This window comes from Drosophila bipectinata, chromosome 3R (assembly GCF_030179905.1).
Source record: "Drosophila bipectinata strain 14024-0381.07 chromosome 3R, DbipHiC1v2, whole genome shotgun sequence".
NCBI classification, from domain to species: domain Eukaryota; kingdom Metazoa; phylum Arthropoda; class Insecta; order Diptera; family Drosophilidae; genus Drosophila; species Drosophila bipectinata.
This window is the reverse complement of record NC_091739.1, coordinates 14,362,403-14,380,409: the sequence shown is the minus strand read 5'-3', so window position 1 is coordinate 14,380,409 and position 18,007 is coordinate 14,362,403. Positions and strand designations below refer to the sequence as shown.

The 18,007-nt window shown below is 43.3% G+C and overlaps 1 protein-coding gene across 5 annotated transcripts in view; it reads right to left on the bottom strand.

The window, feature by feature from the left end:
* Nucleotides 1-13,153, bottom strand: part of Ubx (Ultrabithorax) — a 72,009-nt gene extending 58,856 nt beyond the window's left edge. For 2 of the 5 annotated variants that reach the window (XM_017247667.3, XM_017247668.3), the window contains exon 1: nucleotides 11,476-13,153. In XM_017247667.3, coding sequence (XP_017103156.1) covers nucleotides 11,476-12,217 — 742 coding nt within the window. In that variant the 5' untranslated portion in view covers nucleotides 12,218-13,153. Of the gene's footprint in view, nucleotides 1-5,438; nucleotides 5,490-11,448 lie in introns of all 5 variants that reach the window. The other 3 variants (XM_017247664.3, XM_017247665.3, XM_017247666.3) reach the window with 3 other exon arrangements.
* Nucleotides 13,154-18,007: the final 4,854 nt, after the last annotated feature.

The window sequence follows — 18,007 nt, the reverse complement described above, 5'->3', positions numbered from 1 at the left end:
CCCCGAGCTGACAAAGGAAATGGCATTCTGGCTCAATTGTTGTTGCTGGTTGTTGCACGAATGCTCGCTCAGGAGGTGGGGTGGCATCCATTTTGTTGCTGCAGCGGGGAAGTTGCATAATTTTTATGGGGACTCGTTAATAGATCATCAATTGAGATTACAGGGAAGTCAAAGGTTCTGATTCGTTTACACACTGCGGTGGGCAATCTGGAATTCCAGTGAACTGCAGGGACATTTTGTGAACGTGACTTTGTCATCGATTTGGTGGGGGATTTAGAGATTTTTAGAGTAAGAGTTTTGAAACTATTTCTTATTGTCTAGAATCTAGATTATATACTTTAGAGATTCAGTGGAAATAGTTTTAGTATTTTTTACTCTACATATTCATATTTTACAAAATCATAATTTCTAATACCTTTCAAAAGCTAACCACTCCAAAAGTATCTCAACTACAGCTGATTCTCAAATAAATCTCTTATTCGCAGCCCTTACCTGATATCTACCTGGATAAAAAAACAACGTCTTAACGCGTATATCTAATCAGATTCCCATTAGCAGCCTCGAATATCGTATACGAGCTAGCTCCTCGTGCAGTAATTCCAATTCGAATAGAGGTGAGATTCACTCCGGAGAGAGCCCATAAATTAGTTCCTCATGAGAATCGGCCAAAACCGGCTGAGCCAAAAGATGATCGATCACCAGGTGAGCCAAAGAGAGCGGCCAGGTGAGAGAGAAATGAGAGAGAGAGGCGGCATACCTGTGCGCTGAGCCAGCCAGCAGATGGGTTTTCTCCCTTACATTTTGCATCTTTGGCATTTCAAAATGGGTTCACAGTGACACCCACTCACACACACACACACACACATACTCAGCACACCTGATTCTGACATATTTCGTATCTATGAGATACATTTCATTCGACTGACAGACACTGAGCTGTCATGACGTTTTCGGGTTCTGCGATCAGCTGATCATGATGGCCGCCAAAAGCAGGTTTTTTTCTACCACGAGCATTATTAATCATAACCCCAAAAGAGTGAGACACAAAGAGTGGTGAGAAAGAGAGAGGTGGATGAGGATGACTATTTGGGCAACAAACGTTTTCCAAACACGACTAATTTATGGTCTGAAGCCAAGCCGACGGCAAGCAGTCCGCGACATGCACAAAAGTCATTTATTCCGCGGTTGCCTTACTTTTGTGGACTTTGAATCTGCTTTTTGACCTAGAAAATCAGTAGCTGCGATTCGTATCTCTCAGATACACACGCACTTCCGCTGCCGTTGCCGCTGAACCCATAAATTATCTGCACTACTTTTTCACAATAGAGGGGAGCGCACGGGGCACAACCCGATTTTCGACTCCAGAATCCCTTCTTATTCAAACGACTCGCTGAAAGTTCTGCAACCTTTAGCCTTCATTCATTTGTCCGCTGACCAACGCCTCGATCGGATCTTGTGGATCTGCCTGGCCAAGATATTGAATCGCCACCAAGATCATGGCCAGTTTACCGCCGGCATTTCGCGATCTTCGATTTTCGCTTTTTTTCGTCTTGCCTCCTCGTGTGTTTTTGTTTTTTTTTGTTTTTTTGGCCGATCTGGAGCAAATTGCTTTTTGGCGGTTAATAAATTTTCAAATTAATTGACTAATTGCATACCTACAGCAACGCGGGATCGCAAAACGAAGGAGGGGCCAAAAGATACGGATGTAAATTCCACGGAGATACAGTGCCGATAAGACAGGGTTCCGGGACCCAGTGTTTGGACTTGGTAACTCATCGCAGTGGCTAATGGCGGTCGATTAAGCAAATACTGTTCAGCTCACAACTCCCCAAAGAGGTGGCTCCATCTATCCACCTATCTATCCGCCAGACGCAACCATTCATTAGCCGCAGAGTTGAGCAAACAGACGGATATTCACTTGGAGATACATTCGTTTTAATGGCCAAGTGAAATGCTACATTACGCCATTTGTTATGACCTGCAATCACAGGAGGAGCCACTAAATGGCGTTTAAAGAGTGCTTTTAAGCTTTTAGGACTTGCTTGGTTACTACAAACTTTTAAAAGCCAATACTTATGAGTTGTGTTAGCTTAGGTCCTTATAATTAGGACAACTCTATCTCAGCCTCATGTCCCTTTTACGCCCCCAAAGTGTTCATTACGGCAATGAAGCCGAAATTACTAATTCATTAATTGAAACCTGCCCCAGAACGTCCAGCCAGCATCGAGTTGTGGCCAGACCAAATGTCCATTACCTAGCAGGGCGACACATGCCAGGATGCCAGGATGTCCTTGCAACCCCAGCCAGGATGTCCTCCCCCTTTGCAGATGCTGCAAATGCCAACGGTAAAAACGAAAGTGTCCTGCTGCCGTTTTATGAACTGTTTCTGGTCGTACTGCCACTTACACTTGCCACACACACAAAGTGCTCCCCAGTTAATAATTTCGAAGTGTGTAAAATCAAATTGCCGGCACGTTGCGGATGTGAGAGGCATGCGAGTATCTCTCAGATACTCTAGCCTAATTTACTCGTGATTTGAAGCTCATCAGATTAATGGTAGAATTCGTCCAAGGGATTCTATAATTTATGCATGACTGTGGTGCGACACTTTTCTCCATTTCTCTTTCTCCACTCTTTCCATCAACCTAGTCAGCATATGTGAAATTTTTGCATTTTTTTTGTGAAGCTTTTTACGGACATTTTGTCCGTATTGCAGGTGCTGTCGTTTGTTTGTCTGGACTTTCCCCATACCTGGTATCTGTATCTGTTGTTGTGTTATGTCTATGAATATGAATTATGGAAATTGCAGAGAAACAACGACAAGGACAACGACCAGCGAACAACGAATAAGTGCCAGGATATTCACGATACTCACACAGGCTCAATCGTATCTGGCACATTTTTTCTGCCGCCTTTTGTTTGCCGAATTTAAAACCCCATTGGGGACCCTTTTTTGGTGGCCATTGAAACAGTGACCGACTTTTGCTAGTCTCTGGTTTAAAAGGATTTAATAATCCTTTGGCTATATCGTGTGAATTTCTTCAATTCCACCTTACAAGTCCCATTAAAATCGCATAAATTCAATTAAGCGCGAACACCGGCTGCAAAATTATGCAAGCAATCATAAAAAGCGAAATAAGGAGCCGCTCGCCCCCGACTGGCCACGCCCCCCTGCGTCGGACATCCGCCGCTGACATTTACATTTAATGCTTGCAAATTTAACAAATAATATTCAATTAACAATTTGAATATGAATTTATTACAGGGGAGCCGGCCGACGGAGGCCGGACCGCGCGTCCAAAGTGGCAACAACTTCGACATCGCAAATCGAGGACTGCTGGGAGGATAGAGGGTGGAGGAGGGGTTGGTAACGAGTTGGCCAAGTGGCCGACTTGTTTACCCTGCCACCACTAACAAACATACAAAACAAAAAACAGAAAAAGCCATAAAAACACAAAACAAAGTCAGAAGGAGAGAGAGGGAAAAAGTTATGTGAAAAAGGTGGGAAAATGCAAGCATTGTTAGCCTTTTGGCCAGGCTAAAAGGTAACGAAGCATGCAGCCACTGACGGACGGAAAGGCGGACAAGCGGACTGGCGGACTGGCGGACGGACAGGCGGACAAACGGACGGACATCGCGCAGGAAGCGCAAGGAGCATAGCACAGCTCCTGGCAGGCCGCACATTTCAATAATTATTAACTGCAACATGCTACATGCAACATGGCCACATGCAACGTCCAGCCAGCAACGTGCAACGTGCCGCACAGTAGCAACACACACATACACTCGTACTAAGATAGCAACTAAGGGACCTGCAATTATCAAAACTTGTCCAAATTGACATTTTTTGCCGGCCAGGTGTACACACACACATATAGGGAGGGCTTGGGGTAAGGGTGGTCAGAGGGGGTGTTAGCCCGTTGGCCATTGTATTTTGGCACGTTGCGGATTTTGAAATGCAAACACGGCATTTAATTCTATTAGAGCCGCTATTTAATTATCTCCCGCGGCTCCATGAATGCCGAAAACGCAGCGTTCAGTGTCAGTCCAGCAGGAAGAGAGTTCCTCTGGCCTAAACCACACCTCCTCCACCTCCTCAAGTGATGGCCATAATCCGTTCAATCCCCATAGTCGGTAGCTGGCCTATCTTGGCTTATCGGCAAGTGCCAAAAGTGCTGCCCACCCAGAAAGTGAAGATCGTGGATCTGGGAGATGGGATAGCAGATCGTACACTGAGGAGGTAAATCTGAGACTTTTAGGTTTTGATTTATTATTCGGGATATCTATATTTATTTTTGAGAATATTTAATAAAAGCTATCTAAGAGTATTTATTATGCCTAGGCCCTAAAAATATTACAAAAGTCTATCCAGTCTTTGTGATTTCTTCCTGTGCATTACCGCAAAGTAGCTGCCCACTTGTTGCGCCTGTGCCAATATTTAGCTACCGATTTGCACAAGATTATCAATTGAATATAAATAATAAGTGGGAGCCAGCTCCAACAGATCGAGCTGGGGCATCTGGGTGGCTCAACTTGGCTGATGCCCTGATGCCTGGCAATTTTTCGCCTCAATTCGTCGGCAACAATGTATGTAATTTGAGTGGCCCGACTTGGCAAAGTATTACACAAAAAAAAAACAAAAAGAGACCCGCGCTGATCAGACCCTGGTCCGCCTCTACTTGTCCCCTGTCCCCAGTCCCCTTGGATACCCTTGTTCACGTGTGTAATTGGATTTTAAGAAGTAGCTGCTCGAGACAAGACTGATTGATAACCTCGCATCAAAAGGTCCCAAACAACAGGCTGGAATAAACGCCTTCAGTGGCTCTGGGGGCTTTGATGTTCGCGTTCGGCACTGACTATCTCAAGCAAGGAGATCACAACGACTAGCAGATGCCCTATTTTCAAAAGATATATTTTATACAAGAAGCAAGTGCCATTTAAAGTGTATCCAAGATCGTGTTCTACCCCAGACTTGTCGATCTGATAGGGCCGATAGGGAAAAGGGGATAGGGAGCCTGGCCAACGAGGCGTCCAAGCCTAACCGAGGCCCAGATCCCACTGCTCCCCACTCCTGCGTGCGTGTTTGTTGGCCAATTGAATTGCCATGTTTAATATTAATTGCCAACAGTGAGCAGAAGCGAAAAAGAGAGAACCGAAAGCTGGTCGGAGCTCTTAGCCGAGGCGTAATCATGGGACAGTGAATCAATCATTTCCACACGCGGCCCCCAGGTTTTCCCGGCCCACCCACAGCCCCGCCTCACGCTGAATAAATTTCCACCTAAAAGTAGGTACATATGCTAGGGTATTAGAGTAACCGACACCATTAGTTAGAGTTCTAGAGTGTGTTAGTAGACCTGCTGGATACTCTACTTAGCTACCGATTCTGCGCAAACTTAAGAGTGTAAAATGTAACGAAATAAAAGTGGAAATTTTCTTACCCATGTCTGTTGATATGCCGCCGTATTGTGTTAAATCAGATCTTATCTTACCTGAAAATGCAAGCGAAAACAGAGAGGAGAAAACGTTTAAAAAATGTTGAATCAAAATTGTAAGCTCTCCGAAGAGATCTGTGGGATGCAGATGGGGATTCTGGGAAGGGGATATTTAAAGGAAGAGGAGGTCTAAGAAGCTTTGTTGTTTTCGAAAATATTTAAAATTAAATTCCCAAAAAGTCAAAAACCTAGTCCTCACTAGTCTGGCACTACAAGTGACTCTCAATAGCCATAGCCATCAATCCCGTTCAGGCTGACTCACGGCTAGGGCCATTATCTTTCAGTTTCGATCGGGTTTGCTGGATGTCTCGCCTTCTGCCGCGATATTTAGCGTCGCCGCAGCTTTGTTTATGCCATGAAAGTGCAAAATGTAAACAATCCGAAATGCCAACGCCTCGAAAGGCAGGCAGGTTGAGGGCAGGTTGCCGTAGAAAAGGTAAAAGTATAAAAATATGATTTAATGGCAGCGATAAAACACGTGTGTATTTAAATATGCGCGCCAGGCGCCTGAGTAAACGTAATTTCCAGCTTACACACAGTGGCCAAAAAAACAAGAGAGAGACAACCCACCAGACAAAAAGAAACAACAAAGATGGTTTTAAATTAAAAAAATTACAAAAAAAGAAAACTGCCAAAAAAAAACTAGCTAACCCCCTCTGATTTTTTTTTATTCTTTGGCATTTGCAGTGGCAGCCGCAATGAAAATTATGAAAGAAAGGCTAGCTATCTGGGAAGCTGGAAAGGGGGCCAGGCACTTTAGACAAATTCAAACAAATGGCTGGCTGTGGGGGGATGCTGTTTACATGCGACGCGACTTGTAAAAATTAAACATTTAGTTTGCGGTTGCCCCGCGGACTCCCCTTATCGTGCAACTGGCATTTTCACACCTTTTTCCAGCGCGGGGTCGAGGGGCAATAAAATGATTTTTATGACTCTTTAAGGCGGCGCACGCACCATTTGTGGGAGGATTAGCCGCCAGTCGCATAAATGAGAGATTCTCCTCTGGAGGGCAGGGGGAATTCTTCTCAAGAGAGAGAAAGAGTGAGAGCCGGCTGCAGCTTGCGGCGTCTTCGGCCTTTTATTGCCCCATCAAAGGGGCTGATATAAATCTTAATTGCCGACCCAAATAAATAGACGCCGAGCATGTGGCATTCGAGACTTTGAGTAGAAATGCAACTGGAACATCTCTCGAATATGGCCAAGGCTTTACTTTCCAGGGGAAAACTCGTTAGCCAGTCCGGCCGGCTATTTAGCATAAACACTTTCCCACTTTTGACCACAAAACTGATAACAACAACTTGAACAAGTTGCCGGGCGAAAGAAGTCATTAAGGAAACATTAAATTGACATTAATGTGGCCCGAATGGGAGGAGCCAAGGGCACTAGAAGCAGGACATTCTGGCCACCTAGAAACGTCCATTGCAGGGCGTATATAAATCAAAATAGTATTCTATAAATTATAGTTTGTAGGCAAATGTTTGGAGAATTCGGCGAACAAATCGATGACCCAACAATGAAAAAAATACCATTGGCCTTTTGGTATAACAGTTACCCACATTTTGGCCAGGCCAGGCAGATGGCCGTAAATCACAGAGAGTTGGCAAACAGGAATTCTTTTTATTATTTCCCCAACGAATATTAAATGCCCTTTTAAACTGAGAATATCTTTAAACTATTACACTGCTAGAAATAGCTTTAAAAACTAGTCTTAGAGTTCTTTTGAAAAAGATCTTGAAACATAATTTTTCATTGTGTAACTCTAGCCACCTGAAGTCTGGCAATTGTGAACCCATAAATCTTTGTCTTTTTAGTCTTTGAGATTCGTATCTTAATTGAAGCTCATTATAATATGCGTTTCCTATGCGTTGGCTTTTGGTAGCCAACTTGGCTTACACAATCCCCAAACGAGATCGTGGGCAGCTTTCGCACTTGGATTTGGATTTTGGAACTCCAATCCGACACACCGGAGAACCTAAACCTCCGCACGGCCGCCGAGGCAGCGATCGAGGGCTGTCTGGGATCAGATCAGATCGCAATCAGACCAAATCCCGGCAAGAGGCCACCACCAATGAATTATTAATAATAAATAAATCATTATTAAAATCAAAATAATACGCAAATATGCATATTATCAGAAACAACATGGAACTGGCTATACATGTGTGTGGCTGTGTTTCTTTTCATGTTTACGCCACTTTCACACACACAAGTGGTTATAATGAATGATTTGTTGTTTTATAATAAACACGGCCGGGCCACGTTGTTGGCGTCTTGGTCTTGGTCTTTCGGATGACGTAGCCAGCAAAGGGTTATCGCGGGGCAGAGGGGCACCCTTTTGGTCACTAACGTCTGCCGTATGTTCTCATACTCCCCCATATTCACGACCCTTGTCCTGGCCACGGCATGGCTGCATTTCTCCCTCACTCCCTCTCTGTCACTCATACTTCCCGTCTCTTTTGCTCCCTGGACGTGTGTGTGTGCCCTGTTGGCCCGGTCGTGTTGTTGTTTTTATTAGGTATCAAAAACACCTTAAAACATGATTTTGCAACCGCCGCGAGAAGACGTCCGCTGCACAGTGGAACTAGCCTGGCCAAGCCACAATAATTGCCAGTTCACATGACATTTGTATGTTCCAGAGATGATCGATTACTCGAAAAACAACCAATGTCGGAACGCGGAAGAAAAATATGGTGTACACTATATACTCCATTAATTATTCCTTATCGGCCATCACTATCGCTTTTTATAAATCACACAGAGAATGCAAAATAAATCACATAATCAACTTAGCATGAAATTACAAAATGTTAAATATTTTTTATTTTCTAAATAGATTATATAGATTTTTTATGTATATTCCCATTGTTACCATGTGCTCCTCAAAAAAATGATACAAGAGGAGACCCAAAAATTGCTCCTCGCCCTGCAGCAGCTCCTCGATGTTGCATGTTGCCTGGGCCATGTGTCTGGGCCACTTTGTGTTGTCGTCGTCGTTGTCGATGTCGACGTCTTGCAACATTGGTCTCCGGGCCGGCAAACCGAGGAGTCCAACGACTTGAGGACCGCCAAGGTGCTTATTAAATTCCTTATTTAAAAATACATTAAAAAAATGCAAGAAGCTGCCCCAGAACCCGAAAACCAATCCCCGAAAAAGTGAATCGACTGGGCCGTGGCAGGGGCAGGAGGCGATCACAAGGGGATATCCCTAGCATCCGCCACAAAATAAAATATAAAAAGATATATACGAGTATATGTGTGGTTGAGGCGCTTTGATTTGTTTCTGATTTTGCATTCTGGGGGCTCCACGGCAGTGTGGCGAAAAAATGATTAAAAGCGCGCGTTGAAATGCCTTCCTGTGAGTGCGTTCCGCACTCGCCATTTACATAATCATCTGGGGCAGCATCTGGGTCGGTTGCATTTCCTCTGGGCTTTATTTTTGGGTGGGATGCGGTTGCACTCTGCATGATGGGCATTTGAACTCGGAATAGGCCGAGTATTGCAGCAGCCCATTAACCTTGAGAAGGACTAACGTGCCTCTGGTCCCTATACGTGATGACCATAATGGCAGGTAAAGTCACTGAACAAGGCATTGCGATAATTGCGTCACAGCGTGAGAGTCCTTTTTTTTTGGGAACTGCGGCAAATATGAATTATGATTGCTCGAAACGTGTCAATTGTCAGTACATTTCAAGGTCACTGTGTAACAAAAAAAAAGAGCCCAACCTCAGGAGGGACTCATTTTTTCCCAGTGCACCTCAGGGCCAAAAATTAGGCATCGAACAAATTTCGGACAAGCTATAAACCACTTGGCCATGCCGACCTGAACCTCACACACACTTTGCTCTGTGGCTCAAATAAAGCAAATTTACGAATTTATGTTGAAATTTATCGATAATGACTTAAAAGCCTTCAGGACAATGATTTAATGCTCCTCGCTCGCCGTGTTCGCACATACAAAAACCCAAAAAAAAACATAGCAACGCCAACACCATCAAACTTGCCACAAAAGCCCCTCCATGTGGGTTTTTCAAATGCAAAGCCATGTTTTAGATACGAAAAATTGAATTCGGTTTGCATTTCGGGCTGAGGTCCATGGTTGGCGGATCAGCGGCAAATGATCGATGATCGCTGGAAGTGTGCGCCGATTTATTTATGACTTGATTTTGCGTTGCCTTTGCATTTGTTAGATTTAATCAGTTCTCAGATAGCTCACAGCGAATCGCTTCAAATTAAATTATTTTCGCATTATATGGTTTGATTTTGGACTTGGAATAAATCAAAACAGCGATAGCAGTCGACAAATGGCAATCATGTTGATTTTATTTTACGATAACCATCAATGAAATTGTATTAAAAATTAAATATATTTTTTCTAAAACTTCCCCTCTTAATATAAAACTCAACACACATTAGGCCCGAATATCGTAACTGACAGGCCGTCTCGTTTTCTTATAAGAAACCCATTAAAAAGGTAAGATCATCCCCAGGTAAGAACCATTAGAAGTTCTTAGGAGAAGACGTTGGAAATTTTATATCTTTGAGAGTTTGTTAAGAAAGACTGCCAATTGAGACACCCTGTATGGAGGGTTTTTGGGAAACGGTTTCGGCCCGGCCAATTCATCACCGACACTTCAAACTGGGCTGGAACGGCGCATAAATTTCATTACGCTGATCATCTCGCCGAGTCGATTGATTGGAGGGGAAAACCTGTCGTAAGGGTCCTGAATTTAGTTCAACTTTAATTGTTTTTTGAGCAGCTCTTCGAGATGGCTTTAAGTGAAATTTGATTGATTTTTCAAGGCAATTTATAAAATATAATATTTATTATAATAAAATATGGATTAAATTATTAAGTTTTCGTTTTTTCTGTGTAAAGCTGTGCGCAATTTATGTTCGATCTTCGAGCACCTAGACCTCCTTCTGCTGACCTACTCTTGGCATTGTTCTTGGCCCAAACGGGCCAAATCTGAGACTCAAGCCCTTCGCCTCGCTCGGCTGGAAACCAACCCGTAGGATAAAAAGCGAGGGCGAGGTGCTGAACATAATTACATAATGGCGTAGTTAACCGTAATAAGCGCGACTCCTGCGCTCAGTGTGTGTCCTGAAAGGATTCTTCGACTCCTTCTATCCTTGCCGCCCTTTTCTTGCCACTGTTTTGTTGTGTGTGTGTGTTTTTTTTGTGTTTCTGCTATGTTGCCGCATGCCATAATTCACGCTCCTCGTTCGGGCTTGCTCTTTACTCCGCTGCACAAATTGCAGCTCACTTGGGCAGCTCAGCCAGAGCTGCCGTCGTTGCAACGTGCAACAATTACCGCCGAGCATCATTAAAAGCAAAGGTGACAAAAATTAGTAAACAAAGTGTTGAAAATTATGAGGCAGCCATAGCGCTGCAAGGTGTCGTCGAGGCACAGAGAACAGAGAAACAGGGAAGTCGGTATACGAGATTCGAGACTCCAGCAGGTGGAATCGAGTTTTCTGGCCACCATGCCCCATCGTGGCTCTTGTTTATGGGTTCGGTTCTCTGAGCTTGCTTAGAGCGATTAAATCGCTTAAATTGGCGGCCAGCTAATAAACTATCCACAGATTGCCAACTAGACTACCGGACTTTAAATAGATTAAGTGGAAAACAATTTTCAAATCAATCAGAAGCTTAATTAAAATAATTTCCAATTTTTAAGATTTCATTTCAATAAGAACCCTTAAATAAACCTGGCCTAGGGCTGTTTTGGAAATGAAATTGATATGATTATGATCCATCATTTATAACTCATTATTTACCCTTTCTGTTTATTCGAAAAAAGACAACAATTACTCACAAAATAAATTTCTGTTCCATTTAAGGTAAAAAATAACAAAATACCAACTAAGAAAACAAGAAAGCTTCGGTGGTGGACTAGGGAGGGTTACGGGGAATAAAGGTTCTTAAGTGGACTCTTGTGCGAAAGTGGACACTCACTTTTGGCCGGATCTTCCGGACACTCACCTGCGATAGCCATCCAGGGGTAGAATGTGTGATTGCTGGCCTGGTGTAAACTGCTGGCGGCTGCCGTTTGGGCTGCAGCGGCGCCCGAGATGGTGCAGTTGGCGTTCCAGGCGGTGCCCGCTCCGGCCACACCCACGCCGCTCTGTACGCCACCGTTGCCGCCGCCTCCGGCTCCGCCGCTGACGCTGACATTGCCGCCGGCGCTGCCGCCGCGATGGCTAACGGGACTGCCGCCCGACGTGTCCAAGTAGCCGCCCACTCGGGAATCGGGGGTGCAGGCGGAGGGACGAACGGGCATACCGCCCGCCGGATTATTCTGTCCATTGGCATTTGCTGTGTTACCACCGTTGGCGCCATTTCCTGCGGCACCAGCGCCACCACCGCCGCCGCCTCCGCCTCCTCCGCCCCCGCCGCCATTGGAGCCGCCCGTGTTCCAGATGTCCTTGTAGCCGTTCACCGTGTCCGCCTTGATGTTTAGGCAGTCCTGCTTGTAGCCGGCTCCGTCGCCGTAGATCTTGTTGCAGGCAGCCGTGATGCTGGCGTCGTAGGGCGAGTCCTGGGTGGTGCGCTGCAGATGGTGGTTGGCGTACGGGGACATGCCCAGCGAGAGGGGGAAGCCTCGGTAGGCTGCCGCCGCCGCACTGGCCGACTGATCGTGGTGTCCGCCACTGCCCATCGCCATTCCGGTGGCCTGGTGCGGATGGCCGTAGAAGCCGGAGGCCTGTTCGAAGTACGAGTTCATAGCGCTGTTGGCGGTGAGAATTTTGGCGGTGCTCCGTCAGAGACGGATCCTTGCGGCTCTAAAGGATACTACTCAGGTGAGTACTTGATCTTTGATGATCTTCGATTTATTTTTTAATATTTGTTTTATGAGGATTTTTTTATAATTTTTTTTATGGACATTTGCTTTGGATGAAGTAGAGAATTAATAAACTTTTAAAATGTTTTTTATTTTTTATTTATTGAATTTTGGTTGTATATTTTTTTTTATATTTATTAAAAGTATATTTTGTATATTTTAAATGTTAATATTACGTATTGCACTTTCCACTGGGGCCTCTTGGTATTTATTTTTTATTTAGCACTTTGTTCACAAATGTTTGCAGTTTGTTCTTAAATCTTAAATTAATTTTCTCACAATTGTTTCTTTAGTTTCACCAGTGATATTCGTATACTTAGTTGCGTTTTGGTTTGGATTAACTTTTGAGTTTTTATTTTTTTGTTTATTATATTTTTTTTAGCCAATTGCACTCGGATCGGATGTTAATTGAATTCGAATTTGAATTTGAATTCCTGGTTGCTCTGCCGTGGCACTATCGAGGGCTCGTAAGCGTTACGATTATTACTATGTTTATTGTTATTGCGATTATTATTATTATTTTTATGATTTTTACGATTATTAGCAGTAGTAGTAGCACTACTGACCGAAGGGGCGCGCGTCTGCCTGACGGATTGCCCTCGAATCCCAAAATTCAAATCGAGACTGGTGTGAAAAGCGGCTTTTCCGCGCGGCATTTACGGGCGGACGCGTGGGCGATACTGCGATATTGCGACGATATAGCGCACAGGGCCAATAATAACAATAATGCCGCTGATAATGTGGATAATAAAACAAAGCGCGCGCCTGTTATCCAAACCGTTGCCATCGAACGAATGTTTCCACCAAATCGCAGTGGCCAGTGTTTTGACTTTGCCAGCGTAGTTTCGCTCCGCAGTCCGCAGTCCCGACCCACTCAAGACTCACATTCGAATCCACTCAAGCCGAAATGAGCGCAAAACCCGAGAGAGACCCTGTGCCTGGCAGTGATAAGAGCAGCCAGAAACCAGTCCCCGGATGAACGTCTGCTCGAATGTGTTCATTCTTCTGCCAATGAGTGTGCCGTTTGAGTGCTCTGCTGCTCTCTCTTCTCGGGCTCTGGGGGTGGGCGACTCTCGTTCATCATTCGCGCGTACGGAAAATGCGCTCGGCTCCGGGAAATTCATCATGGGGGAGGGCTGATTTTCCTATCGGCCAACTCACTCAACTGAGTGGCGAACCGCTCTGGGCCGTTTGAGCCGCCAGTTGCCAGTTTCTCGCCAAGCACTGCACATCTCGTTGCGAGGTCTGCTTGAGCGCATTGGCCGCCTGCATTTTTTCAGTTTATTTCCATTGGCAGTCGCGAAATTTTCGATTTTTTTCGATTGCATTTAGCTTAATTTTGGAAGTAGAAGTTTTTTCTTTTTGAAATATATTTATTATTTTACGAGACATTTAATAGCTCAATATAAATTACTTCTTAGCCATCAAAAACATTCGTAATTTATAATTATTTCAATATATTTTACTATTTGTCATTCGTGTACTGCCGTTAATAAATAATAAAATGAAAAAGGTTTCGCTGACTCAGTTTTTCTGCAAACTTAAAAGGGAGCCTATTTTATACATTACTATTAACTATTAATTATTTTCTTAAAAGGGAAAACAACGTACATATTTTATTTTTAAAATATGTATGCTCTTGAACATTTATTTAACTCTAACTTTCAATGTAAATTAATTTCAAAGAGACGCAACTTCTATTGGGCTAAATAAAATCACTACTGCAACGTGTATTTTTATTATAAGTTTGTTAAAAATATTTGAATTTAAATAATAACAATTTTAAATAAATTATCAAAGTATTCCTCCGCCCACTTTTAAAAATGGAAAATCGATTTGAAGCCAACACTGCGTATGAGTGATAAACTTTCAAGCTTTTTGTTGACTCCCCATAGACAAACTTTTCAAGGGCCAACAAATATAATACATAGTTTTTATAACCAAAAGGTTTTCTTATCCTAATATAATACATTTTCATATTAAAATTCACTGTAGTCAGGAAAGAAAAAGGTTACAAGCTCTGGACCCAAAAAATATGCTACAATTGTTTTAAATTTCATAATTTATGTTTGAATACAAATGTATCCATTCTATTCTCCTCATTCTCTTGCGGAAATACTGTGTTCTGCGGTTTTCCTGTTCAAATGCAAGCCTCGAATGCAAAACCAAATGCTCAATCCTTTCGCCAATACTTTCAATGGGATATTAATGTCAATGTAAATATGGCATCGAATTGATGCTAATAAATTCATATGCATAATGCAAATAGATCGGGTTCTTGCAGCGGCACAACGCCGAGCCATTCGCGAAACTTTTGCAAATATTTGTCAAAGTTTCCACATTCGCACAAACGGCTCGTAGATTAAGCCAGAAACCGACGACGAACAAACAAAGTTGCTTGCCACAAGTGTTTGCAAAATAAACTTATTATAAGAAGAAATTTACTTTTCTCCAACTCCAAAGGATTTTCCTTTTTTCCACCCCCGGTGCCAAGTCTGTAAAATCAACAACAAGCCAAATATATACAAAAAACTTGCACAAAGCGCACACAGAAACAAACAGACAGACACATTCGAATCGGAGTCGCGGCGACATTTTCCAAATATGCGGCCCAAAAACCCAAGGAAAAGCGAGGAGACCAAAGCAAAGCCAAAGTAAAAATCGCAGTCGCAACTGCAAACTAAATATCGTGAGTCGGGAACAGGACACAAGGACTGAGGACCAAGAACTCAGGGCTCAGTGCTCAGTGCTCAGGACTCCCCAGAAACCCAAGGGAAAATACGGATGCGAATGCGAATGTCGAGAGAGGGTGCGGGGGAGTGACGGGAATGACACAGAAATAGCCTCATAACCATTTGAAGCCATTCGAAGGCGCATAAAAGGATCACAACAATCGCCGAAATGAGCCATAATGAGCTCGTAAAAATTTTGCTACCTAATATACTCGGGAATCTTACGAGTACGAGTATATTCAAACTTGCTACATTATGGGGTATGCAATGTGCCAGTCCTGTCTCGTTCTTGTACCAGTTCCAGCTCCTGCTCCTGTCCCTGTTCCTGCTCCTTCTGCCCCGTTGGATTCTTGCTCCTGTAGGAGCTCCGCTCGGTTGGCGAAAAGTTGCGAGACTGGATTTTGTTTTTGTTCAGCATCGATGATTGTTTTTCCTCAGCTGTGCATTTTTGAACGGAAGGAAAACCAGGATGTGGTTGGACTGACAATTCAATTAATGATTGATTTCGGGTTTGGTTGTACGCTTTTCAGTATTTCGTTTTTAAGAAGTATTTCAAGAAAATGCTAAGTTGTTTTAATAGCGTTAAGTTTAAAGTCACATTCTAAAAAAAATTTATACATTCTTAATACAGTTCTTGATGCAAAATTTCTGCATGTCCGATGTGTATAACTTCTCGAAATTTGACCTGATTTCTGAAAACGTATGGAAATGCCACTACGAGCCCCGACAAATGTTATATCTTTCCCAGTTTTCATCCGATTCTTAAGCGGAATATCTTAAATAATTTGTATTTCGATTCTCCACAAATCTGCATCAAAATCTAGAAACAAATTATTTTTTAAATTTTTTGTACAATTTTCTAGGGGGTCCCCTTCAAAATTCTGAAAAAGTATGGGAATGCCACAACGAGCCCCTACGAATGTTATATCTTTCCCAGTTTTCATCCGATTCTTAAGCGGAATACCTTAAATGATTTGTATTTCGATTCTTTTCGATATTCTTTTGATATTTTTTGAGGTCCCCTGCAAAATTAAGGACAGCCTCTTTCGAAATGGAACCCAGAAGAGCAACAAGTATGAAAATAGTTGCAAGCACAAATTTGGAGTAACTATTTTTATTTATATATTTTTTGTTGAATTTAAAACCATTTCTTTTATTTTTTCAATAGACAAACACTTTCAACAATGGACGTCTCCTTGCGCCCACACATCTGGACGGGAATGCTTCGATTGTCTTCGTATAAAGTCCCATTGAGATTGTGCGATTCCCGATTCGCAATTCGATTCCCAGGAATTTGCATACAAAGCGATCTCATTTTCATACCACCCCCACCCCTGTCCCGGTCGCCCTGTCAACGGTAGCTTGTTGCAGCAATTTACGAGAGCTTCCGTTCTGCGAAAACCCATGGGGGAAAATAGTAAGGAAAGCTCACACCTGCCCAGAGAGTGCCCAGTGGATATGGACAATGCTAAATGTGGCCAATTAGCCCCGAGGCAGCCGAAACCAAATCAGACTCCGACTCCAACTCCTCCCCGTTCACAGGTAGACTTGATGGATGGGTCGTATTTGCCTTCCAGAACTGGTTCAGAGCAATTAGACAAGCGATTTAATTGCCACCTCAGCAGTTACCCACCCCCTGGCGGCAGCTCCCGCTGCTTTATTGGCCACAATCGCTCAAATCGAGCCAGGGCATCCGCGAGATAGAAAGATAGGTGCTACCAATCTAATCATAGATACAGATACTGAAATCGTGGGGAGCCACTTACGCAGCTAATAAAGCAGCAATTTGGCAGCTGGAAGCGCCGGCGCTGACGCCAGTCCCGAAACATCAAAAGACTAGTACCAGATCGCAGTACCAGATACCGCCCACTACCCACTACTCCACCCAATTCCCCTCCTCCAGCCAAGATCAAAGTTGTGTGGCCCAGAGGTTTATTTACACAGAAATGTTCAACAAAATACTCATCGGTGCTGGGGTGCCTGCCTGCAGTGGCCGTTTTTTTACGTATTGTCTATAAAGATTTTGGCTCTTTCTTTCGGCGTTTTTCAGCCTGATGCTGCAAGGCACCTGTTGGATGAGGCACTGAGAGAAAATGTGTATATACAAATGAAAGGTATATCAAGAAAAATTCTTTAATTTAGTAAGAAACTAAGGAAAGGTTTGTAATGCATACCATTTAATAAGATGTTCTTTCTTCAATTATAGATACAAGTTTATATAATTATCTCATAGCAAGTAGATTTTTTCCTCTGTTTATATATTTTTGTTGTTATGTAGGGCGCTTTTATCGCCCTCCTTCAGATTTATCACACCAATCGTTCACAATTCTCAAAGTCAATACATTCTCTTTTAGATTCCAGGCTTTGAAGAGACCGATTTGAAGAGAAGGCAGGCCGAGAAGGTGATGAAAACTTAATGACCAACAAATGGCTGAGTTTGATGCATTTGGTACTAAAATGGAGTAGGTTTTTACCTTTCAGGCAACATTGATATTATTGATATCAATTGATATTATTTTCTTTTTAGAGGCTGTGGAGACCCCATCATGGAAATTTTTACGCATATTATACGACCCCCCACCGCAGTACTTTTCGCGCAGAAATTTAATGAAAAATGTAATCCCCAAAAAAAGGGAAAAAATGAGCCAAAAACAATGAGGAGGCAAAGAAGCGAAATGAAACTACCGGGCGCACTTCCTCTGCAAATTTGAATAGCCCGGCTACAATGGCCATAATGTACGCATGGATTAACCAATTACATTGCAATTTTAATTTGCAGGCTGGCGAAATTTTATTGCGAAATTGGCGAGAGCGCAAAATGAAATCGGCGCGCCGCGAATATGGAACGCATTGATAAGGAAATCCTGAGGGCCATGCCACTGCATTTTCCTGGCCAGAGAGAGTCCGGCAGGGAGGAGACTGAAACTGGGTGGGTGGATGT